Here is a 25853-nt window from a genome sequence, read left to right on the forward strand (position 1 = left end):
GCGATAATGAAATCACCGAATATCACTCGCATTTTAGCCTTGTCCGCCCCCACTACAGCGTACCCCTCATACCAGAACCCGCACCAATAACTTTTTTGCGCATATCTATCTCGTATCGGAAACACACGTTCTATCATCCCATCACGCCATCAACCCCTCTCTGCGCACGCTACTGGTGTTTCTTTGTATCTGAGACAATCTCATCTTCTAGAGCACTATCTCAGTATTCTCCGGCGTCCACCAATAGATACAACTTTATGATGATCATCGAGACCTCGGAGCGTTTGGTTGGGCTTACACCAAGGCATTCAGGTAGTCTATCTCCGAAGGAGATTTCCAAGGAAATATTGATTTATCGATACATGATTCGCTGTTTTCTGTAGTCGCCAGCATCCGAGAAAGATTTTTTCTTTTCAAAACTCGTGTCCGCCTTGTGCAGCCTTGGCCAATTCGTTCGAATACAACAGCACATCATATGTATATACATACCAAGCCGGAGTGCCCAGCCTCTCCACGAAGTAGATATGATAGTGCATTATTTGTTGCTAAGTAATTAAGTGATCGATGTTTTTAACTTGTCCGTTAGTTATATGCATGTGGTAGGTGAGCCATGGCGTGCGACTGCGGCCGTCCCTATGACTGGATCGTAAGGACCAATCGAGAGCCACCGAGATGTACTGATGGGGAGAATTATATACTTCAGGGGCTTCGAACAAGACATATTGGCGTCCTAGTAGTTTGATCATACTAAGTGCAGATCTGCACCACGACTGCCCTGTATTCATACTGCATACAAAACATAATGGGAGGGAGGGGGTGGAGGGACTTGTCTTCAGGCTTGAAAAAAACTTTAAATCCACTCCGCTACGGAGACGACTGCGCCCATCTACGTTGGCGACATCTAGGGGTTAAGAGTATCAACTGCGATGACCTATGGCAACTTTCAAATATTACTAGCACAGCCGATAACTGTGTGAATGTCAATCCGGCCAGCGGATAGCATAGAGATGAGCTGGGCTACCAAAGATAGTTAACTACTCAAAAGAGCATAATTTCAATCCAGACTTTTTTTTGCCCTTTTACTCACTTTTGGAAGGCTGGGATTTCTGACACAGATCACCCTACATGCAGATTCAGTGCATCATGAAAATATCGCCGTTTCATGAGTACCTACATTTCATACACTCACTCATGTATGTAGGTAGAGTTCTGCAAGGAGTCCTACATGTAGCTAGAGCACGTGGCGATGATTAATATTGGTTTTAAGCTTTAGCTCCCCATACCTAAGAGTACATGTATGGGTGAGTGTTTTAGCCTTTAAACCTGCATTATGTAGTTTATGCCATGCGCCAGCCCATGCCATGGGATTGGAATCGAGGAATTGTTCTAAGACGACGTACGATTAATTGAGTACGATCCTGCGCATAGGAAGATTGAACCGGAGAGAAAGAAAGGGAAAACACAATTCATCCCCCCCCTCTCCATGAGATGTTGCAGCGCAGTTCGTGCGTTGGCATTAATTGGCCGCCGGGACATGGCAGCAGAAAAAAAAACCTGCCCAGTTTTTTTCCCAAAAGGCCTCCTCAGTGCCATCGACAATTTCTGAATTTTTTACCCCGTATTAACATATCGAGTACTATCGCCACTAGACCCATCTATAGATGAGGGGGAAATATCCGCTCTCTCACACCATCAAGCATTATTGTGTCGTCGATTGAACTACTGTCTGTCAGTGGCCTGCAGTGTACCTTCTTTTTGCTTTTTCCATTGGGCGGTTGCGCATGCGCCAACCCCCAGTCAGGAACGACCTGGTTGGTTAAAGTCAGCACTGAGTGCAGCTTCCACTGTAATCATGTGCTCTGCCTTCTTCTGTCTGTCACTCAGTTTAATTTAGAGAGGCAGTTGGCTCGCTTGGTACAGTTGGTGAAGATCTACAGTGCAGTGCAGTAGGAATACTTGATGATGGACTGTGCTTTGTGGGCAGCGCAGTGATGCTTCCATCTAATCCCGCGAGGTATGGGAGGTATTGAGGTAATGCTTCGGTCAAGATCACGATCAGTCAACAGAGAAGTTTCAAGCTAGACAGTAAGCAAGCAATGCCCCCGGACAATGCATCAAGATTGGAAATCGCAATCGCACTGAGGTGAGCTTGAAATATAAAGGATAAAGGATGAGGGGAATCCACCCCACCTGCATAACTCAAGCCCTACAGATACAGAAACAGACAGAGACAAAAAGAGACCGAGAGACAAAAACAGAAACATTAAAAACCAACATTATTAGCAACAATCCCAGGCATCATCCCACTCCCGAGAATCAGAATAAGCAAGCAGATCAGGACATCGGCGCCAACGCACCGCGGAACGAAGAGTACTTAAGTAGAGTGATAGTGCTCCCAGCTGTCAGTCAACTCCATCTGTCGCAGCCATTGGATCTCTTCAAGCTCTTTTCTCGTCTCCCTAGTTAGTCCACCTCCTTGCATGATAAATCAGTAGAGGAAGCCCTTTTTCGAATTCCTATTTTGCCCGTTTACCAAGCACATCGATAAGCAAGGGGTATTTCTCAGCCCTAACATCCAGCTAACGTTGAAGGATAAGATCTCAACCGACGTTCCCGCTACATTACCGAGCCTACCCTTAGCTACCCTACCCACCGGGCACTACCAACTCGAGAAACTATTTTAGACGACAACGCACTCCCGACTATCCAACTACAGCCAATTGATTAGCAATCCAAATAAACAACAACTTACTACCACCGTCTCCAACAACTATCACCATGGGCAAGCCAAGAGTGAGATTCTCTACTCAAGTACCTGTTTAATTGATTAGTAGCTAACCAGGGCCCCTCTCGGTGGCAACAGCTCATCATCCTCGTCCGCCATGCCCAGAGCGAAGGAAACAGTATGTCTTCCCCCGCCAAAATCTCATCGTCAGCTACTAATTCCCTCTCCAGAGAACCGCGCAATTCACCAAACTGTTCCCGACCACCGTGTGAAGCTTACCAAAGAAGGTAACCGTCAGGTACGTACCTCCAATGCCCCCACCCCCACTTCAACCCTACTAATCCCCTCCAGGCCCTCGAAGCTGGTGACCGCCTCCTTAAGCTCCTCCGCCCCGAAGACACCGTCCAGATCATCACCTCGCCCTACACACGAACCCGTGAGACCACCGCTGGTATCATCCAGTCTCTGACACCCCACCCCAACAGCAGCACCATCAAAGTCTACGAAGAGCCTCGCATCCGTGAACAAGACTTCGGCAACTTCCAACCATGCAGCGAGGAGATGGAACGGATGTGGCACGAGCGTGCAGCCTACGGACACTTCTTCTACCGGATTCCGAATGGTGAGAGCGCCGCGGATGCATACGATCGGGTCTCGGGGTTCAATGAGAGTCTTTGGCGACAGTTTGCGGAGGATGACTTTCCGAGTGTGCTTGTGCTTGTCACTCACGGGCTTATGACCAGGATCTTCCTGATGAAATGGTTTGTTCGCGCCTCTCTTTTAGTGCTGTGTTAGTGCTAATTAAGTGAAAAGGTACCATTACTCTGTCGAGCACTTTGAGGACCTTCGCAATGTCAACCACTGCGAGTTCGTACTAATGGAGAAGGACCCCCAAACCGACAAATACATCTTGCAGAACACGTTACGCACATGGTCCGCCTACCGCAAAGAGCAGGAAGAAAAGCGCGCCAAGGATGTACCTCAAGAGATCAAGAAGCTCGAGGCCGCCATGGCCGCCCGTCTGACATATGGCGGCTGCGTCAACGGGTGCAACCACCCCAAGAATGGATTCTCGTCCAAGGAAGTCACCGCCCAGGCGCTGCGAGACAAGCTCAAAGTCATTGAGGCGGGGCGCGACTTTGGGGGCAGCCGCAGTGGCGCTGGGAGTAGGGTATGCAGTGATGATGAGGCGAGTGGCGGCGAAGAGGAGCGCCCACTGATTGAGGGTATCGGCGGCGGGTATAAAGGTCGGGGTGGCGGGCACAGTGGTGAGCCCAGCGACGTGATGGAGGATATGGTGATGCAGGACCAAGTGGTGGTGAGCAACGGTAGTGGAGTCAAGTTGTAATGTCTGTATGTGTACGTCTGTACGTCTCTGTGTTAGCGGCTTTGTGTGGGTTTATGTTTAACGGAGGGTGAATGATTGGCGTTTTCCTCGTTTTTGTTTCCTATTAATTCTCTTTTGTTTTTTTCTTTTCTTAGGTTTATACATGCCAAGATTTCTGGATGCCTCGCGGCTGTTTTTACTTTCTTTTTTGGTCCTTACACTATTGGATCTTTTCTTTTTTTGTTTCTTTTCTTTTGTCGGGTTGGATGGTTTCCTGTTGTATTATAATGGGGAGAACAAAAAAAAGTACTGAAATTGATTTTTGCCTCATGAAATGTCACTCGCATTATATACTGATATTAACGGACTAGGCTACACTAATCCACTATTTACACATAAGAATCCGGGAAGACTACTCCCGTCAAAACCAAAATCGGGGATGCCATCGCCCCACACATGTGGACTGCTACTGCTCGAGTACTGTTATTCAGAGAGTTGCATATCGCTCCTGAGAGTAGAGATGTAACTTGTTGCATGCATGAGCGGAACTAGTCGCACGGCGGATCTTTCGTCTAAAGCCCTAAGCCCCTTTCTCTTAGCGGGTGGGTGCTAGTGAAAGCAGTGCAGGTGCATCTTTGTGGGGATATTATACAGATACGCACCCTACCAGAGTTGGTCTACTCTGGTTTTCGTAAATCGAATGGCCCTCAAGTCTCCACTTCTGGAATGTGCTTCATAGAATATCACTCGTGATTTATAGGTGTATCACGGAGAACAACCCCCAATTGGTACATACATGTGCATATACTTCATCTGTTTGGTGTGCTGTTCATTGCAGTTATCAAACACAGAATGCTCACGGCGTCTTGTACACGTATGCATCAGCCCATGAATGAAATGTGATGAGTGCCATGAGGTCCTTAGGCAGCCACCACAAAGGTTGGAAAGAGTGACACGGCAATAGAATCCGTTCCTACCTCCGATCGAGAGCCTTACGCTAATAGCGTAGCTTCGAAATAATGTCCAGTGGATTGGGCTAGGGGGTGGTGCCGTGGTTGAATGGCTCAGTTAGCGGTATAACAGCTGTCGTACATGTAGTTTCAGACGATCAACCACGAGGCATAAGAGATATACCGAAGGGCCAAGGCACTGAGTACCGATCGGGAACTTCTGCTGTTTTGATGAGAAAATTTGTATAAGGGCGAAAATTCTGTGATTGATTTACGGAGGCCTCTCTCCCTCGCCCTCACAACTCTAAAAACTACTAGTAATGACTGAAGAAGACAGGAATAAGGAAGCCAAGGATCTCATCTGCTCCTCGCTTCAACAGCAGTACAACCTATCCCCGATTGCAAGAGCGCCTGTCTGGATGTCCTACAGCCCTGCTCTTAATATACTGGAGTAAGCCTGCAATGGGGCGGGGGAGTTCAAAATTACGAGTCTCTTTTTTTGGCGCTATAACGTTACATAGTTACGCTCATTGCGTGTTAACAAGCGAGTCTGCATACTGCACCACGTCATTGGTGTTGTTGTGGAAATTCATCATTGTTAGTTGGCTGGCTTGTATAGTTTGGACGTTGTTCTAACAGCTTATGTAGCCATATGCGTACGTATGTTGTTTTAAAGAACACTTAGCCACTCTTAGTTTTGTTTCTATAAGGGAATCTCTCTCCTTCTTTCTTTATTCTTCAGTTCGACTAGCATTGCAATCAGATTCTTCGGTTATCTCCTATCTAGAGACTAATCAGTCTTACAGACCCCCACTAGCTACAGTACGTGGGGTCGGCATATTTCAGGGCTAGGGTTCCTGTGGGATATATCGTGCATCTTCAGCTCACACATCTAGATCCACCACGCCCATCAGAAGCAATGATGTTACGTACTAGCTCCTATTAGCAAATCTGGGGGGACCACGCGTGGCACGAGCTTTTAGGGCTACGCCTGACTCCGAAAGATTCCAACGATAGAAAGGTGAGATATTCAGTCACATGGGCACTTTGGAGTAGTGTGGTAAGACAGAGGGTGCACCATTAATATGATGATCAATGCGAGCTTACCTGTCAGCTGAAGTATGTAACCGAAGGGGCTTGAATATCTCGAGCCCTCCTCTTCTTCCTCACGGGCTGATAAAGATCAGCCTTGTTGTGTCGTGGCGGTCCGTGATGGTATGAGAGGAGCCCAGGGAGTATCTAAATCGGGCGGATCGAAAGCCTGCTCCCTGGAGAGTGTCGCCGACCTTGAACTCAGTGCAGTTATGCATCTTTAGGCCTTGCAAGAGGCTTTACTTTCTACTCTACATAGGGCACTCGATTAAGTTCGGTTCCACCAGGGCTTTGTTATCCTCGAAGATTTGAAAAAGAAAAGGCCTTTTCTGATGTTTAAATTTAGACAGTCAATTCCGTACTCACGGAAGCTTTCCGTCAATGGATAGACCTCCACAATCTCGAGACCTACCGAAAGACTTGTCTCATCTACGAATTGATATTCTAAGTCCCGGGCACCCGCTCTCGGGAAAAGGTTTCAAGACATCTCGTCTCCTGCCGCTCGTCGTGATCACCCATGAGCACAGGGCAACGGGGCTGCATGGATACCGGTCCCCAAGGTTCTGCAGATATTGATGTCAAGGCGATCCATGACTCCGAGCTATGTTCCCACGAGCTTATCCCGACAACTTACAGATCATCATATAATGGAACCCAAGTCGGTTTAGCCCCAAGGCAGGGTTCAAATAGAGTTCCTTGCCTGGGCCACTTTATAACACGGTTCAATATTGCCTTCTAGAATTGCCCGGAGATTCCAGATGTTTTTCGGTTGCCTGCCGAGAAATCTGGAACAGGTTCCCATGGGAAAAGAAGCAAATCTTTACCGGGTAACCCTTTTAGGTTTTAATTACCGAGTGAGACCTCATGATCGGTAAACAAGCATAGGGCGCTCAGCGACCCAATTAAGAATGTCATATCCGAAAGATACTTGGGGCATGTATTGTGTGTCTCTTCCCATATCAAATATTCCGACAGGTTCATGTCATGTAGGTACATGTTGGAGTAAGTTGTGAGATCCAGGTACACGACTTTGTTTGGTGAGCCAATCAGTAGAATATGTTTGAGATGCTGGAGATACCGTGTCAAAGAGACTCTTGACATGTACTGAGCACTCGCCCATTATAACTCATTGTCTTCTTGTCTTTGATACCTCTGAGGGCTCTGATCTGATCTTGGTATGTTATATGTGTATCTCTCGGTATGATTGGCTGAGTTTTGGCCAATCTTTGATGAACATGCCGTGTTTCTAGCTGTTCATTAATTTCTTCATATTTTTATTTTCGATAGGTCTGATCCAGGTCTCGATCGTGCTTCCTCGATAGAGTACGCATCACCGCGTCTACCGCATAATCAAACATAAATTATCCAAACAAACGTTGGCGGGGTAGATTATGTGCCAAGATTGTTTGGATCCAAGTGTAGAAAGCTCGACCTAGCTTGATTGTTGCCTGACGTTGGCCCTGACTTGACTGATTCTTCTCGGAAAGCAAGCCGACGCCCAGAGATCGTGTGAGCCAGGTTAGGTATCTGACTGGCTAGACATGTATTTTCCGTACTCGAATGATCGGGTCTAGAGTAAGGCGTGAGAGAGAGAGAAAAAATCTCATTCGCTCGCTTGAATGTTTCCCAAGGAGGGTGGTTTGACAATGTCGGTTGTGTGGAGCGGGGTTACGCGATTGAGTTTCCACATCTTGGAACTTTCAAAAGACGATTACACACAGCAGTACGGTGGTGCTTGAGCTGTCGACGTGGTGGTCCATTTGGGGGTGGATTTAGAACCGGACTAGGGGTTTCAAACCGGTCCAGGACCCTCTCGAAGCGCCCCGGGAGAGGGCAAGCCAAACAATCACTTTCATGCGGCCAACCGGGTTCACGCTTACGCTGGGATGACCCAATTGACAAACGACGTTGGGTTGGGGAAACTCCATGTATGTACGTCAAGTATGTGAGTACCGGTAGAGTATGTACGATTCCATCTGTGCACCTAACGAGGGAGGGGGGTCAATAGGATGCGTTGTTAAACTGCAGACATGAGACCTGTGGCTGGCTGGGCCATTGGAATAAATACCACCAAACCGTAACCTCTCCTACAAGCCCTCCTACCTAGTCTACCTTACTGTACCTACATGCCATGCGATATCTTCAGGTATTAATAAGGCCGTCCTACATCATTAGATCGATAATACGTTGCTCAATATCGATTTAGACACGCGCCTTGTACATATGTAGACTTTCTGTCATGTCTATGCTGTTCTCCTTCTACGATCAGGAGTCTTCTTCGCCCGAATCAGAGGATGAGGAAATGGGGGGTGCAGAGCTCTATGATGAAGATGTTGAGGGGACTTTTTACTACGACTACGACGAGTCGAGACCAAGCACTCCAGGTCTCCTGGAACTAGAACCGTTGCCACCAGCAATAGATCGGATTCCGTTCGAGCTGTGGGAGTTGATATTTGGATTTGTGGCACCGGGCCTGAGAGATGATGGATATCCGCCGCTGGAGAATCTATTGAACTGTGCCTTGACTTGCCAAGTTAGTTTGTCCTTTTTTTTTTTTGTACGCAATAGGATATTTGCGAATTTCTGGCTAACTATGGAATTCGACAGCTTTGGTCATATGCAGCAATTCCGATGCTGTACAAAACGCATGGATATGGCGTCTTCATGCCGGACTCCTCAAATCGAGACCTTGTATCAACATATTTCCCACTCTCGCGAAAAGTGGATTTCTTCAGCACCACGGCCGACCGAAGGATGATGAAGCTCTGGCGTACACTCCTTCTCTCGTGCTTCACCGTCTCATCGAGCACGGAATCTGCAAACGCAACGCTGTATCCATACATCAACTATGTCACCCACCTCGATGCGCGGACCTTGGTAATGGTTTTGACGGAGATCATGAAATCACAGCGAGCTGTGGGCGTGAAGACGGCGCTTGGTTCCGGGGCCTCTGAGTACTTTTTCGGCGGGCTTTTGGGGGGGTTGGAGATAGCGGGGGCGTCGAGAGGTGACAGGATGATTGTTGGCGGATCCGAGTATGACTCCAAAAGCCCTGTTTACGGGAAAGATGTGAAGATTTTCGTCGGAGATACGGCTTTGATGATTATGGATTGTGGGTGAATCCTTTTTTGCACTTTGGCTAATTATTTTTACAGATGAGAGATACTGACAGATTTTTCTTCTCCGAAATCCAGTCCTATATCCCCATATCCATCATCTCAAGGGCTTCACAATCCCGGAATTGGGTCAGCTGCGAACCCTCGATCCAGTCCGGATATCTCATCCCATATCGCTCATATGCTCCCTCGAAAACTTGTCTCGCCTCGTTATCTCCTCCGGTTGGATGGTTTGCCCCGAGCTCGGGAAAGCCATAGCTTCGATCCGGCCCACGCTGGTGAACCGCAGCTTCTCACGCCCTGGAAGACAAAAGGTCAAAGCAGACACCTTCTGCCTAACAATCCTCGACTGGCGCTTCAAGACGCACTATGATCCCATCTACAGCCACAACGAAGACTGGAAGAGTGATCGGTCAGATTCCAACTGGTCTGTAGGAGCCCTGGAAAGGTTCTTTGATTGCCTGAACCCCAACTCTGTAACCTCATTGGATCTAGATTTCAACATACAGTACTCGCGGCTCCCCGGGAAGGACCCTAGAAGTGTTCCATTTGCGATTCGCCAGAGTGGGAGCTTCAAAGCGTTGAGGCTGGCAAGGATGAGCTGTGGCACCTTCAAGCTCTGGCGAATGCTGGTCGACATGGGTGCCGCTGGATTTGTACCCCAGGCACTGAAGCTAATCGACCTTATCATGGAGGATAGCGCTACTGAAAGCAAGGTGTTTGCTGGATGGAACTTCGCACCCCAGTTCTGGCGGGATCTCCGCACAGTGGAGTTCTCAAAGTTCAACGGGATGTTCGGGCTAGTTTCGGCGGCAGCGGAGGCCAAGAGTGTAAACAGCTTTGACGATACCCGCTCGCGGTGCTCTTACACATACCACACCCTGGACCTTGAAGAGCTGTCGCTTTCCTGGGAGGATAAGCATCTGGGTGCGGAGAAGACATACATGCACTTCTTCACCAACATCCTCCCTTCACTTGGAGCTGGCCTAACGAGCCTAAAGCTCATGGATGCAGACTTCAGCATGGGATCCCAGGCCAGACGCGGGGCAATCCGATATCCACGCAGCACAGTTCTCTCCCGCTCCCCCCTCGAAAGCTTAACAAAGCTTCAAACCCTCGTCCTCGCTGGCGACGTGTCAGTCTGGCTTCTCTCCGACCGCACCCGGGACGTCATGCGCGCCATGCGGAACACTATCACCAGCGTCGACATCTGTCTCTCCACTAAGGACCTCCGCGACTCGAACCTCTCAAAGATCTTCAGCCCCTGCGAGAAGCTAGAACGACTCATCATCAGGGCTTGGGACAAGATCGTGCAGGTCGCACACAACAACAACCAGAACCCGCAGACCCAGCGGGATGCGGACTCTGGCCTGTGGATCGAGTATCCGCCGCTTCTCACCAACGCGCGGTACTCGCACACGTCGCTGTGGCCCGTGTGTCCAAAGCTCACCGCCCAGGGCGTCAGGCACTACTTGAAGAAGTGCAAGCGGCGGCCCGAACCAGCTTCGTCGCGCACTGTGTTGCGGGAGTTTGCCTTCTCGCGGGCGTTTTGCAGCGATGCGTCGCCAAAGTCGTGGGCTGAGGTGAGGGACCTGATGCGGCATAGAGGAGGGAAGTTCTTGCCGAAGTTGGATGCGGGAGGCTCGAGGGAGCATAAGCATTGGGATGAGGGTGTGCCTTTGCCGGAATGAATGGGATCTTTTTTTACGACTTTCATGAATTTTTGACTTGCCTTGCGAATTGTATAATACATTAGTATACTGTAAATACCTACAGCTACCGCCCTATACATACATAGAACGACACACACTCTCCGGTGGTGGGGATCTAATCACCTAATTTCTTTAGAACTTCTTGTATATAGAACTCTTTTTTTTTAGCTTCTTTTTCTTCTTTGCTGGTTATTTTTGGATTACTTTACGTACGGTTTTCGATTTGGAGTTTTGCATCATTTTCTTTCCCACCATCGGGGAAAGGCTTAGAAGATGACCGCGTTACTTTACCAAATTATTTTCTCCTCGTGCCTCTTCTTTTTCCGTGTTGTGCAATGTAGAGCAAGAGACTTCATCCATATCATCATAGGCGGTGTGGTTAGAGCAATTGTCGAATAATTACATGGGCAGTCCTAGCATCCACCGCCAGGTGTTGTGCATCATGCCATCCATGCAGTGCGGTATGTAGGATTGACAAAGAGAACAGATGTCTCCTCCCACGATATGAATCAAGCCATCAGAAGCGAGGAAGGCGGGGGGAGATGCAGTGTAACTCTTCCTCGCGTAAGAAGAAGTTTGTTGAAGGCCGTCTCCGACGTTGACATAAACTCTCCGGCGCGGGCTAGGTTAGCCCTAATCCGGGGTTGCTATGCGGTATTGTTTGCATCACCATCCATCACTCATCTAGATTCTACCTGTCCCTCTCACATCACTAATTGAAAAGCAGTCTCTCGAAATAGGCGGTGTCTAGCGTCCAGAAATCGTGCATAAATAGGCGGTCAATCCACCCCCACTTCAACTCAGCAGCAACCAGCTCACAGCACCGGCCCACTTCTCGTCGGGAAGCCCAACCCACTGGCACCCCCCGTCTCCTATGGTTGATCCAACAGAGAAGGGGTTACAATAGGCGGGTATGGGATTCCCCCACTTCCGCTGTTTGAGCCACCCTGCTACCAAACCCGACACCTGCTAGACACATCCTGGGTGGCTGTGTAGTATTTCAACATGCTGCGAAGCCCCGCCCCCATGTGTCGCCCCCCGGTGTCAATCCCCAATATCATCCGTCTGGAAGGGACACCCCCTCCTTTTGCCTTTTTGGCGACTACCGGCGTGTGGAGGAAACAAAAGTTAATGGACGAAGTGGTCTTTTGTTTTCACGACACCGTGTGTAGCAGACGGATGGTTTACGTGCGGGCGCCAGTCCACCCAACCCTTACGCCCGCACGCTCTATAACGACCTACGCCAGGGTCGTCGAACCGTCCACCGAGACCGCTGAGTATCGGTGTGTACGGAGCCTCGAGGGTTATTTACAAAACCCTACTCACATGGCGGTGAGCCTCCGACTTGACCCTAACTAATTCATTTTCCCCAACAGCTCACTAACCACACCCTAGGTCTCGGAAGTTCCACCCTCCGAGAACGCCGAGTGAATTGGCTGGCGCAAATCGGTGTGAATGACCACGTCTTCCCGGGTGCTGTGTGCACCAGTATTGGGGAAAGTCGGTTTGTTCTCTCTTCGAGAGACTTGGGAGCTGTAGTATAGTATATATATTGCCACTCGCCGAGCAGTTGACATAACCGAGAGTGTTGGCTGTTAGTTTGAGTGGCTATATATATCTACTCTGTCTCCCACAGCAAACTGTCAAGTTCACACCAACCCCTATATGCGGGGGAGGGGGCGATATTCACGTGCACAGGCCCGTGAGGATACCTGTCAATATCGCCCCAACACTCAAGAATCGAGCTGGATAAAAGCCAAGTTTGACCCTGATCAGTTCAAGAAAGGAAATTATCCATCGACCTTGAGCACCCCGCATATCTCCTAACACTCCACTACTTGGCCGCGAGGCGACCCAGAGCCCACATTGTTCCTCTCGGGGGAAAAACAAAGTTTTAGCTGTGGTACATCTGGCACCTATGCCGCTCTTTTCATAGGTGCATATGCATGTATTTCATCGGCGGAAGCTGTACTTTTCCCCGCGTTGACCTGTATGTAACCCCTCTGGATCATCCCGCACTGCCTGAGAGACACCCCCCGCCCCCCAATTGCAACTAGACGCGCTTGATATTTCAGTACAGCCCTTCTTATTATTGGAAGGATCAAGCAACTTTTCTACTCAAGCAGCGAACAATTGGGGGTACCCGCGCCATTAACCCGGCCGCGAGGTGATCCGGAGCCCACATTGTTCCTCTCGGGGAAAAAAGGAGTTTTCGCTGTGGTATATCTGTGCATCTATGCCGCTCTTTTCATAGGTGCATCTTGCATGTATTTCATCGGCAGAAACTGTTTTCCCCGCGTCGAACTGTATGTAGCCCCTCTAGATCATCCCGCACTGCCCGAAAGACACCCCCCGCCCCGCCCTCCGCCGTCTTGCCGCGGTTATGTGTGATGGCGTCATGGTTCTTTCTTTTTTGGCGGCCCCTGTGTGCCTCTTCTTTTCTGGCGTGTTGTCAGATTTTCATGTATCATAATTAGGTTCTGTAGCTGAAACAAAACACTTTAGTCCTCTATAATTGAATTTCCAGTGTTTGTGAGATCGAGTGAGAATTTGTGAAGCAGAGATGCCATTGGGAATCTTTTTTTGGGCGGGAAGGATCAAGCTCCGGCGAAAGGGTTAGGTGGGAAGGATATAGGTGGTCATACAGAGAACTGTTTGGGCCAGGATAGTATCTCCTGGCTAGGACTCCGGTTCAGGCAGGGAACTTATGGCCGTATTAGACATAGATAATTGATGCCAAGCCCGTGGTGCGGGTTGTGACTTCTCTTAACGAGTGTTGTGTTCCAACGCGTTAACGGCCGGCGCAAGACCAAACCTGAGTGACGAGAATCCAAAAGACCAAGAATAGAGGCTCGCTTAAAGACAGCTTATTATGCCACACATCCAGACTCCACACCCCTAGTACCCCGCGCGACAACAAACCGCAGAAAGGCCACAGAGGCTTGGCAGACCATTTTCCTGCATCCTCAATCATTGACCTTCCGAACCCTGCACTAGTTAAAATCTCGAACCACCTACAGCCAGGGGGAATCGATAAAGTGTGCGGGGGGAGGGGTAGATGCATGTTTTCAAGTTTGCCTAGCTATAGCTACCCGTACCCGTACCCGTACGTCTGGTTGAGTTGTGCTAATCGGACGCTGGGCGGGGTGGGACAAGATCGAGCGGCGACGGGCAGAGTGTGGGCTCCGCTTACTTGCCTGTTTTGCCTGTTTTGTAGCCATACGGTGCCGGCCGGTTGAGGCCTGTTTGGATGTGTATGTACGTCGGTCTCGCCACGTGTTGGTGGGGATAGGTTTACCACTCTTGGTCATGGGGAGATTTGCTGTGTGGGTCCATGGCGGGGTGTAAGTGTGGGGGTGGGACAACTATGGGATATGGAGGGCTCGGGAGGAGTTTTCTCTACTGGCTACTGGTACTGGTATTAGAATTGTGCTGTGGTACGGGTGTATTAATGGTTGTGGGAAGACGCAATATATGTAAGTGATAGGATGATGGTTCTATCACGAAGGAGAATGAAAGACAGGTATCTTTTTATACAGAAAGATGACACGTCTAGTTACCGTTACTAAGACCATCTTACAACAGTACTATATAAATAAATGACTTTTCTTATTCCCACCTCGATATTTTAGTATCCAAACCCAGTCCCCCACAGCTCACGCATCACCCACGTATCACCCAACGCCCCAAAAACAACCATCATGAGGGCCCGTAAGAACTACAAGCGGCCCTACGAGGATACCATACACAATCCACAAACATATATACTGTCTTCACCAAATATCACTCGATTGCGATCACGGCCGATATGTATGCGCCACGCATCTGTAGCTGTCATCGGCGACCCCGTCTGTGCTCAGATCCCTCTCCTCTACCGAACCTACCGACCTGCCTGACCCCATCCCATCCCATCCTTCCACTTGTCCGGCCGGCGGATATGCCCTAACCATGCGGGCGGAGGCTCGACTTCGGACGAAGGCAAAAGGGCAAAAAAGAAAAAAAATACCGTTTACAGAAGTGAGGAGCTTTAGTGCGTTTCATCTTTTCTTCTCAGAATAATTGCGAGTCACGTGTATTTTTTTTTTTTTTAAGGAAAAACCCCGATTCTATTAGACTACATATATTTACCTAGAAGAGAAGTTGAGTGAAAAAGAAAACGAATTGCCACTCCATCTAACCGAGAAAAAAAGCACAAAAAAGCGATGACCCGGCCTCTTGCTCGATGTCTCCTTAAAACCGCGGAGTGAGATCCAAGCTGATAAGAAAAAAGAAAATCCCTCCATACTGCAAGCAAAAAAGCAAAGCTTGCGGCAGACCGATCCAGGATGTGTGCCAAAACATCAATCCAACCCAACGCAAAGAACAGAGATAAGGAAAAAACAAAAACAATAACTTAAGAGGCTTAAAAACGCTCTCTAGTTGTTTCTCTTGGCATCATTTTTGATCTCCTCGAGCTTTCCGTTGGCCTTCTTGCTCTTCTTTCCCAGGTATGACGCGATGTAACTCATCAAGTCTGAGCTGACCACCAATCCCGTCGTCACACCTGCCTTGGCCATAGGAATATATCCCTTCTCTCCGGATCCTTGCCTGTTAAGCTCTTCGCCATAGACAGTGCAGACATACTCCTTTGTGTCATTTGCAAGCTCTAATCCACGTGCGTAGGCCTCACCAGCAAGCTTCTTTGGGTATCCAACGACCGAGTTCTTGATGTTCTCAGTGGGCTCCTTGACAATGGGGAAGCGCTCCTCAAGCTTTCCTAGGCTGCTCTCAGCGAGGTCATCGGCGCGGTTGACAAGAGGGGCGGCTTTGGAGAGGTAGGATGAGAATGGGGCAATGAAGGTGCTGTATGCTGAGTGTGTGATGTTGATGGATCGCTGGCCAAGAGGGTAGCCTTTGAAGGTGGTGATGGAGTCAGAGATTATTGGGTAAGAGGCAAGGTGGTCGAGGGACTTGAGGGTGACGGCCTCGCCGTTGGTCATTTGCTCCTGGGTCTCGGTGGCAGACATTGTGATGGTGTGATAGTAGTTTGGGATGAGGTGATTTAAGTTTTTTTTATTGGGGGACGACGAAGAAGCTATTGATACGAGGTGAGTTAGTGGGATGTTATATATATAGTGAGGCCAGAAGGATTGGTTTGCGGGTAGAAGGGGTAGAACAGGAGGAAATATGTGGTTGGGTTGAAACCAGGAGGATCAACTTACTATGTAGCAATGAGGTAGGAGCGCAAGTGTAGATGAAGCAATGAGCAGAACTAAGAGACAAGTAAGATCAAGGCAGATGAGGGGGGGAAACCGTCGTATTTGTATCGAAACATATGTACCTCACACAGACCGTATCTGCCTAGAATTGAGTGGGTGATAAGTATCTGCGTCTACGTACGTATGCAGCAGCAACCCCTCTCGTCCCCCACTGTATTTCGCGCTCCGCGCCGCAACTTTCGCCTCCCTCATTTTGCCTGACATGTGAAGAGCAAGAAAAAGAAAAGCCCCCAGTTGGACACACTCGATAGGGTCTCTTATCATTGGGCTGGCTTGTCATGGGTGTGCTTTCCGATATCGTAAATCTGCCGGTATGTTGTCCGCAAACCGCTAGATTCGACGACCACAGATTTCGACGATAGGTTGTGAGTCGTTTGGCCGTATCTGCAGCTGCATGCCGTTGTAGATTTTAACCGTTTTCTCCACTTTCCTGTCAACTCCTCTTCTTTCAACCTCTGGGTAGGGAAGGTATTGTATGCAGTCAATTAACTCTCAATGCTCTAGGTTTCATCCAATTGACCCATCACAGGGTGATCTCTTGATCTCTCGCCTTCAGGAGCTCAGACTGAGTGTGTTGCAAACATCGCGAGAGAAATAAAAAAAAAAAGAAAGGCGCCTTCACATGTGAAAACCGCTCGCGGCTCGAGCACACCGCGCCAAAGATAACTCTCCCTAATCCCAATCCGCGGAAGGGACGATCAGCGCGCAAGACAAGGATTAAAGCTCGCTCGGAAACCCAAACACACACACACGAACTTCTCGCTTCCGGCCGCCACATGCATCGTCAGTGTCAGCCCTGTGGCGGAAACGTTCCCTAGGTGGACCATAGTGGTGGTGGTACTGGTAGTGGGTACCTAGCCTGAACTCTCACATCGACAACAACATTGGTCGAATAGAACCCTTTTTCCCGGCTTCAATTCCACCGGGCTAGAGAACGAGTAGAAACCCTCTTCTCATTCCCGTGTACCCGAGGTTCGTGAAGGTTAGGAATGAAAGAAATGGCATGAGGCTCAATTAAACCACACCCTAGAATACATACCCCTCCATACAGTCGCACCTCGCTATGTCGTTAGCGCGTTCGAGGAGCTCAGTCCGTACGAGATAGCAAATATACGAGACAGCAAATAATAATTCCCAAGCTGACAGGGGTATGGAATCAAAAAATCTTCATTTTTGGATGGAATTTCATGCTGAATCTATCTAAATAACTGGAATTCGAACAGGTACCAAATTAGAGATAGATACAAGTATCAGTTGTTAAAATATCCTGAAATTCATATAAAGGTTATTGAGAGGTTTAACTCCTATAAATGAGAGATGGAGCGATCCTCTGAGCCTACTCTGAGCCCATGTACAGAGCAGTGCAGAATCCTCCTTAAGCTCACTTCTCTATTAGAATAGCTGCTCCCTCAACCCCCGCTATAACTGCTTCCAAGACCTAAAAATCCGAGATAGCAAATACTATTTGTATGGAGACAGGGGATATCTGTTCTCAATTTTCCGTACGATCCGAAAAGTGCCAAAATACGAGATAGCAAATAGGTTTTGGTGTGGAAAACAAGTAGCAGGCCAATTCGTACGAGACAGCAAGAGATCCGGGACATCGAGATACGACATAGCGAGGTGCGACTGTATATGATACGATCAGACATGTGCCCGCCAACACCAAATTTCTGGTTTTCCAACAAGTCATATCACATGCGAATGTTTATATTTATCATCTAATGTCAACACCAGAAATTTTCCTCGGAAGAACTTTTAACCCCCCCCCAGTCCCTGTTGACAGAGCTTGGAGTTACTACTAGAGTGCTGTGTTTCCGCTCTTAGAACCCGGTAATTGGATTATATGACAGGAATAGGCTGTCGAAACGTTTGATTTGATTATCTTATATTCCGTTCGTGATATCGATCCTTCAACCAGATAGCTAGCCAGCGCTTCAACCAACCGAGAAAACACTCATTACGTGAAATGACTCGTGATGGCGCTCAGCTATTACCTACATACATATGTACCTACACCTACCTACCTACTTCATCGCCAGGCGAATCGGCGATGTCTGTGCGGTGCATGGCATCTTATTGTAACCTCTGAAGCTTTTTTTAATCCTGCCCATAGGTAGGAAGGGTCCCAACTTCTCCCGCACCCATCGATCTCATTTTCTCTTGGGTGATTTGTTTCACTGATGAATACGTGTTTCCCCCGCTCCATCTCCCCACTTCACGAGCATCAGCATCCGATCTGCTTGAGCTCGTGAAGTCATCCCACAGGTATGATGGATATCAAATTTATCCGCCCCGCCCTAACCTCCACCCATGGTAGAGTGGACCATGGAGTGGAGAACATGGCTGTTTTCAGGTTTTTTGTTTGTTTTTCTCGATCTCGATAGAACGTTGGAGATAAGGCTCAGATATGCGCATGTAACAGGGATTAGATAGTATGTAGAGTACCGGTACGGTATTTGTAGTACTCATGGAATGGATCGGGTTATATCACCTCAATCAGTACATTTGTTTTCTCTCAAGCTTGCTCTAGGCAGCTAAACACGGGCCGAGGGTTTTCTCAAAAATGGCTGCCTTGTAGATCTGATTGACGCCGGCCGGGTATACTACTCTATCTCTATGCACATACACGTGTCTCAGGTACTCTACACTGCTCAATTGAGCTCTGCTATCTATCTCAAAAGTCGGTATCTGACTGGCAAATTACCAAATTCCTTCTCTGCAGAAGTGAGAAAGAAATGCGAAGGCCGGGGATCCGGGGATGCAACCGGATGTACAGTACATAATGTACAATATACATAATCACCCAATATACCCGCCTTCCAAGTTCATTTGTTTGAATCAATCGATAGCAATACGCTACATATACTAGCAGAGGAAAGAGGAAAGATGAGAAATGGAGGGGGAAGATATAAGTAGGTGGCGGTAAACGAGCAGAATACCTGAACGCAGGAGGGAGAGAAAAAAAAAATGCTGTATTTCATTTCTCATTTCCTACGAGAATAATATCTCTGAACGGGTAAGTACCTAAAGCTAAAAGCTCATTCCAACCTGCCACATGCCACATGCCACATGCCACCGAATTAGTTTCAAGCCGTCTAAATTCGGGATAAAGAAAGCGGCAAGCAAGATGGAGAGAAATGAAAATAGGAAGGAAAGCGCATACCTTTCGATAAGATGGATTCCAGAAGCAGTCTCCACGGCATGGCTCATTTCACCAGGTCTTAGCTCGAAGGCAGCATCTTCAAACTCCTTCTGCATTTCGCCCCTTCCGAAGAACCCACTATTCTCTGTCAGCGCCTGGAAGGTGGTTTGCGATAGATATATGAAGGGGAAACCAACAGATCGCCGCGCTTTCTCGCACTGCTGCAATCAGACTCGGTGAGCGCCAGTTCAGCCAAGCTAACCGAGCCATCTCTCACACGCGCCTCGAAGCCGAGAATCATCTCCATAGCCTCTTCCTTTGTCCTGGTAATTTTGGCCTGTACTCTTATTCAGCATAAGTTGGGGGCTGGGGAAGGTGGGCACAACAAACCTCCTTCCATGAGCTAGCCCTTCTGCTTCCCTCGTGCTTGACAAGCAAGTGGCTGCATCTGATCTTCCCCGCCTGGCCACCGCCCTCAGACGGCTGCAGCATCGTGGCGGGGAATTCATTCGCCATATACACCTTCAGCTTCTCAGTGTCCGCATCAGGCGGAGGAGCCCATTGCGATGCGTTGGTAGATGTGTTGAAGTAGTATGGGAGGTTCTTAGACTTGGAGAACCGCACGGTCCAGTGAGCGGGGAGACCGGTTTCTTCGGTAGACTAGATGCCGCGTATTAATATCGTACTGTATCATGGCCCATGCAACCTGCACTTCACTTCACTCCATCCCTCCCAGCGGGTATATATCTACATGTACTGTAGTTGCTGCATCGCAGCAGGGGGTGAAAAGGACGGGAGGGAGCGAGGGGGAGGGGCATAGATTAGGTTGCATACATACCATGATCGATTGTGGGAAAGCGAATTGACTTGAACACTGGGTTAACTTAGATATCGAGATATGAAGGACTTTTAAAGAGAGCGAGCTGTTTCTTAGGATGCTACTGCTAGCGGAGAGGCGGCGACCTTTAGATGAGGGGTTGGCAGTTGGACAGTTGGATAGTTGCTGTTACTGCCGGCTGCGTAACCAAGGTCACGCGCCACTCACAGACGAATTAGCCGAGCCCGCAGATCGTGGGGTTATCCATTGATGCCCGCATCATCCGCACAACAGGTCACAACCTGTGATGTGTTCTACACCGCTCCCACATAAGGAAACTTCTAGGCACAGCTACGCACTGGTACCTTTGTATACGAGTGATATCCTATGATTTAATCTCCTGTAATAATATAATAATAATAATAATTTCATGCTCGCATGTTATGGCGACGTTCAAGGGATTACCACTGTCCTCATTTGAGATGGGTATATACCGGGGGTGGGGGGCACGGGATTCGAACCCGTAATCAATATAAAAGGTCAGGACGAAAATAATTTCGCAAATGACGGGTACTGGTTGGCCAAAAACTTGCTGAAAGAAAGAAAGGAAGGAAGGAAGGAAGGAAGGAAGGAAGGAGGAAAGGAAGGAAGAAAGAAAGAAAAATCTTTGTACTGAAATAGGTGCCTCGCCGTCGCCTCGGGCCACCAGGAGCCAACATAGAATTTTTAATAAGAGATAATGATAGTATTATATTAGCTGGGATTTTGTGGAAATATCGAGATTTGGTGATGTCTCAGGGTTGAAGAGGAATGCATTAGTTTGAACGGCCCTATGGACCAGATGACCTCACACTAAAGAAAACTAAAGAACTCAGGCCTACGGCTTGTTGCAGGTCTTGGATGCAATCGCTAGGAATACAATCTCCTTAATTCAACGAAGATTCTATTTTTCCTAACCCATTGTAGCCATAATTTTCGTCACCAGGTCTCACTCGATATAAGTATTATCAGCGAAAAAATCTCTAAAAAGGGAGGCGCGCAGGGTTGCAAAATTCCACATAGAATCCCAAAAATAAATTTGAAAATATTTGACTGAAGTCCAGTAGTATTAAACAAAGTGTTGTTTGGATCGAACTTCCTCAATTGCAAATTCGGGAGTTCACTCAATGAAAATTAAAGAAACGCCACCCTTTTTTTAAAAAAAATTCAGACCTCCACATCCATAGTTCAAGATTGTATTTGTGCACAAGTTCAGACCTTATTATATTCTCGTAAAATCTATATCTATCTAACCATTTGGGTAACAATTAGCATACTCATGTATTATCACTCGGGTCGATCAATTTCCACATTAGGTTATCAGTTGACCAAACCAAGGTCTCCGTTGAATGGAGCACTGATTATAACTACATGTACTTGTGCTTACATCCTACATTTATAGTTAACCGTACTGTGGAGAGTATATAGGTGGATATGGTGTTCTTTAGATAGGATTGACTGGGAACAAGTCTTATATACATGTAGATCATCTGCATCGCGAAACATATGTAAATATCTTTGGATCCAGAGGGAGAGCAAAAAAAGAAACTGACCATGATAACAATAGGATTCTCAACCAAACTATTATTCTTATAGCTGTTTCATTAAGAGCTGGCTTTTCAAGCTCTGAAAGGGTGATAACCAACTACACTACCGGGGCCCGGGAACAAATAGTGTACAGTGGATTATTGGCCCGACACGCTCTAGATCTCGTGTAGCATACAGAATCAAGGATCTAATCTCTAGAACCCATCATGTCCCCGGCCGGGCCTTACTAGAGCGCGAACCCGCTTGTTAAAAAATATTATATATCAATTATCATGCTGTCCCCCTTAATCCAATCTCGATAGCAGTTCTTTCTCGGTTATAAGCTGTCACATCACAGTACATATGAGGGTAAAATATCGCCCTTGATAGGTTGCCTTCGTTCCATTGCACCAAACCGCTCTACCTATATCCAGCATATATGCGCCAACTCGTAGTTATCATCCAATCGAGCCATGTCATGTGGATATTCATTAATACATGTATATCTTTTCCGAGGAAATACCGTCTCCTCCTCTAAAGCACGCCGATAATAGTACAGGAAAATGTTGCAAAATAATAAAAAGAAATAAAAGAAATCCGGGGCCGAAGATCCTGAGTTCGCTCCCATCAATTTAAGTTGGAGAAGGTACCGATCCCTCTATATAGCTATTTTATTAACTCTAACTCTTCCCATAAACCCCAAAATGTTCTGCACTGCAACTTCATTACCAATTCTGGTTTGTATGGTTAATCGATGCACTGGCACCTCTCATCTGGGTCTGTCTCCCTTCTTCTATCGCCAAGAGTTGGGCAGCTTTGCGCCAACCTGGGGTCGACACACTTGAATGCAATCATCCAGCTCTTTTCCATGACACGCCCGAAGGAAGGGTGATCAGGTTCATCGATGCTCTTTGCCTCTTTGTGGATCCAGTGTTTCTTGTCGCTTTCCAATAGGGTTTTCAGGTGTTCGTAAGTATGCTTTGGTGTTCCTCTGATGCGCTTAGCAGAGACAAGGAATTGACCGGAAGATGACAAGAGCACATTGGAAGGAGGACAGAGCTCTGAATAGACAGCAGAGAAGATACCAGGGACACGGCTCAGATCATCATTACCCCAAGGGTCCTTGCATGATTCACAAGAGCAACTCCCGTATCCGGCACCCAGGGAAAGCACACCAGTGCTGGGCTTAAAGAAATCCTCGATACGGCTTTTAACCTTTGGAAGATCTTTGAATGCACCGTTGAGAAATAATGTGTGTTCCGCAAGGTCGTCCCATTGCTCCACGATGTGTGAAAGATAGGTGTCGTCATCTCCTCCAATGCTTCCTAATCCCTTTACTGAAGCTGCCTCGGTATTTTTCTTGACAGATAATTGATCCAACTTTGGATTTCTAAAGTAGACAACAACATTCGGGTCAAGCCCAGAAAAAGCTTTGATAGCCCTGATTTCTTTTAGACTCCAGCCGACCATTGCTGGCTCCTCGGAATTTATGCTGACGACAATGTCAAGCTTTCGCTTGGGCTTGTAACTTTCATCCGGAGTGCTACCTGGGAGAATGCCTGGAAGGACTGCCGATGAATCAGATAACCGGACTCCCGTGTATGCGGGCCCAGCGCTGCCGCCTCCATACAAAGATCCCAAGCCTAATAATAAGAAGATGACGGTTGCGCCAATAAGAGTAGCTTTCCGCAATGCTGGGTAGGTATCCCCAAAGTTTCGCCATGCCACCGTGCCATCGTTACGAAGCTTGACATAGGTCTCCCGGAGCTTATCTGATCCAAGCTTGTAGTACACAAGACCACCCAATGCTATGCTGTAACCGAACATCTGGAGACCGCTAAGTGGATCTGCCCAAATAACGACAGAGGCAACAACAAGGAGAATATCCTTAAGTACACCGCATAATGTAAGAACCAATGACGATGTTTTCCCAATCTGCCGTTCTATTAGCTTTGATTCATCAGAGGCATCCACAACCGGCAGCACATACCAAAAACACGACAGAAACATTCAAACCAAAAGCCACCATGGCGTTTGCCAATAGAGTGAAGATGCCCACACGGGCAATGTCGGATAATCCCAATTTTGACCCTTCGAAAATGAGAAACATGACGAAGTTCATGCCTGCACAGACCGGAGCGAAATAATACAATGATACCAAGGGGTCCATCTTGAATTCTGCCGAAGATAGAAGTCTTTGAACCATGACGAGACGAATAGCCTCGAAAACGATACCGATGATTTGGTAGAGGAAGCCAATAAGGTTGAACGCAATTTCCCCATACGAGGCAATCACGACACCAATGACGATGAAAGAAACATTGCCCAGAACCTTGAGATTGGGCGAATCAATCCCCAGTCCCCACCCCGCGAGAAGCACAGCTACTGGAGTGGTCGCCTATATAATTAACCTTGGTAAGCATCGATGAATTATTTTCTCTTAGTTTGGATAAAAGATCCTACCTTCAACATTTGAATAAAGGAAACACTGAGATAAAGATATGCCTTGTTTCCACAAATTAAGCTTAAGCTAAAAAAGAATCCAATGGGCACAATCGCTCTCAAATAGATCCGTCCGGTCATTTTAACAGTGTGACGGCCGTCCAGAAGGGTAGACGTCCTCGCGAGAACCTGCGTCGCGATAGTCGCAAAGATAAGGTGCCATGTGGTTAAGAATATTGCTATATTAATCAAATTCCTGGGGTTTAGCTGTGACCTCGAAGAATGCGTGCGATATAGGGAAATCAAGTAACTGGCTTTCCGGGAGTCTTACGGAACGCTGTGGGTGGGGGGGGAATATCAGCAATTGAACCTCTCACTAAACTTTCGGAGAACTTACGAAATTCAAGACTGAATAAAATCCACTTGTTGAACAAAATTACAGACGAACTCAAACCAATCCATACTCTGTAAGGAGACGGCCGTTAACTCCTGGATTCCTATTGAGAAGATTGAAAACATACGCTACATAGACTGCCGGGTGTAAAGAGGGTTTGGGAGGTGATGCGATATTCGGTGCAGGCAGTGAACCCGAAGAATCACCATCCCTCCTGTCGGAGGAATCGGCGGCCATGGCTAAAGTTTAAAGTAGGATGCTGAACGAAGGTTGGGAAGAACGGATGAAACGAGCGACAGTAAAGATGATAGATGCAGGATTCTGGAAGAAACTGTACGGCGAAAGCAGTAGGTTAGGACGCGAGGTACCTAGAAGAAAAGAAGGTCGAAATAATACCGAAGAAGGAGGGGGTTGGAGAGCTGGCTCTAAGCTGACGGCGCTCAAACAGGGAAGAATGCAGCAGAGGTTTTATTTCGATCCACAACCACACATAGATCAACGTGCTACCAAGACGATACGCTATCGTGTTCTGAGTAACCCAGCCCCTATTCAAAATTCGAAAAGACGATCACCCCTGGACGAAATTCCCGTCATGACCCAAGATGCATATAGTTTTGCGAGCTCTAGTATTTTTACACCGCGGTCCCCCAGAAGGGTGAGATGCTGAAACGCGAAAAAATAGCACAATAGGAAAAAACAAAGACACTGCGGGACGCTTATCGTTGACATTGCTTTGCCCCACCAATTGGTCACGATACATAAAATATAGATGCATGTCCAAATATAGCTTCAAGAAAGGTGTTTAAAGCTGTAGGAAAGCATCTAGCAAAGAAATTCTTAATTCAGATATCAGGGTCCGTCTCCAGGAAACAAAACGCCAAGAATGTTGATAGTGGTTCGGTGAAAAATAGGTATTGGAATATCTAAGATCAACGACAATCAAGATGAATGTGTTGCTGTAGGAAAAGTTCAGAGAAATCTCGCATAATCCTAATAGTCAAGCATTGAGAAAACACCGCTGCCACTGCCAGCTATAGACAAGACTTTTTGCCCAGAAACGTAGCTTGGACCCTTGCACGATTATTATGAGGCTCAAATAAACATTCACGAACCCCACCAAAGGGTATGTATATGATACATATGTGTATGTAGGATATGCCGCACAAACTAGTACAAGATGTACTCGGGGCAGGCAATAAGAACCCGAAAATGCAAGCTGCAAGCAGGGGCTCAATTTGGTGTAGCTTTTCGCCAGCCGCGAATCAGAGGTCGTTACCATAAAAAGTCATTTTCAGGTTCTTCATGCCTG

At 47.6% G+C, this 25853-nt stretch overlaps 5 protein-coding genes across 5 annotated transcripts; 2 read left to right on the forward strand and 3 right to left on the reverse strand.

Annotated features, from left to right (window-relative positions):
* Nucleotides 1-2778: 2778 nt before the first annotated feature.
* Nucleotides 2779-4073, forward strand: H6S33_004374 (uncharacterized protein; the record flags this gene model as incomplete). The annotated part of the gene is made up of 5 exons (XM_044835728.1): nucleotides 2779-2793; nucleotides 2864-2903; nucleotides 2956-3023; nucleotides 3077-3486; nucleotides 3539-4073. The coding sequence occupies 5 exons, from the start codon at nucleotides 2779-2781 to the stop codon at nucleotides 4071-4073; spliced, it is 1068 nt and encodes a 355-aa protein (XP_044691112.1).
* Nucleotides 4074-8333: 4260 nt separating this feature from the next.
* On the forward strand, nucleotides 8334-10901 carry H6S33_004375 (uncharacterized protein; the record flags this gene model as incomplete). Its single annotated transcript, XM_044835729.1, has 3 exons — nucleotides 8334-8627; nucleotides 8702-9206; nucleotides 9289-10901. 3 exons carry the CDS (start codon nucleotides 8334-8336, stop codon nucleotides 10899-10901), a joined length of 2412 nt encoding a protein of 803 aa, XP_044691113.1.
* A 4436-nt stretch (nucleotides 10902-15337) lies between these two features.
* H6S33_004376 (uncharacterized protein) lies at nucleotides 15338-15928 on the reverse strand (the record flags this gene model as incomplete). The annotated part of the gene is made up of 1 exon (XM_044835730.1): nucleotides 15338-15928. The coding sequence occupies one exon, from the start codon at nucleotides 15926-15928 to the stop codon at nucleotides 15338-15340; it is 591 nt and encodes a 196-aa protein (XP_044691114.1).
* A 3293-nt stretch (nucleotides 15929-19221) lies between these two features.
* On the reverse strand, nucleotides 19222-20166 carry H6S33_004377 (uncharacterized protein; the record flags this gene model as incomplete). Its single annotated transcript, XM_044835731.1, has 5 exons — nucleotides 19222-19231; nucleotides 19347-19463; nucleotides 19523-19662; nucleotides 19716-19985; nucleotides 20164-20166. The coding sequence occupies 5 exons, from the start codon at nucleotides 20164-20166 to the stop codon at nucleotides 19222-19224; spliced, it is 540 nt and encodes a 179-aa protein (XP_044691115.1).
* A 2289-nt stretch (nucleotides 20167-22455) lies between these two features.
* On the reverse strand, nucleotides 22456-24291 carry H6S33_004378 (uncharacterized protein; the record flags this gene model as incomplete). The annotated part of the gene is made up of 3 exons (XM_044835732.1): nucleotides 22456-23643; nucleotides 23699-24106; nucleotides 24172-24291. The coding sequence occupies 3 exons, from the start codon at nucleotides 24289-24291 to the stop codon at nucleotides 22456-22458; spliced, it is 1716 nt and encodes a 571-aa protein (XP_044691116.1).
* Between the last annotated feature and the right edge of the window lie 1562 nt (nucleotides 24292-25853).

This window comes from Morchella sextelata, assembly GCF_020137385.1.
Source record: "Morchella sextelata strain SCLS chromosome Unknown scls_17, whole genome shotgun sequence".
Lineage (NCBI taxonomy): Eukaryota > Fungi > Ascomycota > Pezizomycetes > Pezizales > Morchellaceae > Morchella > Morchella sextelata.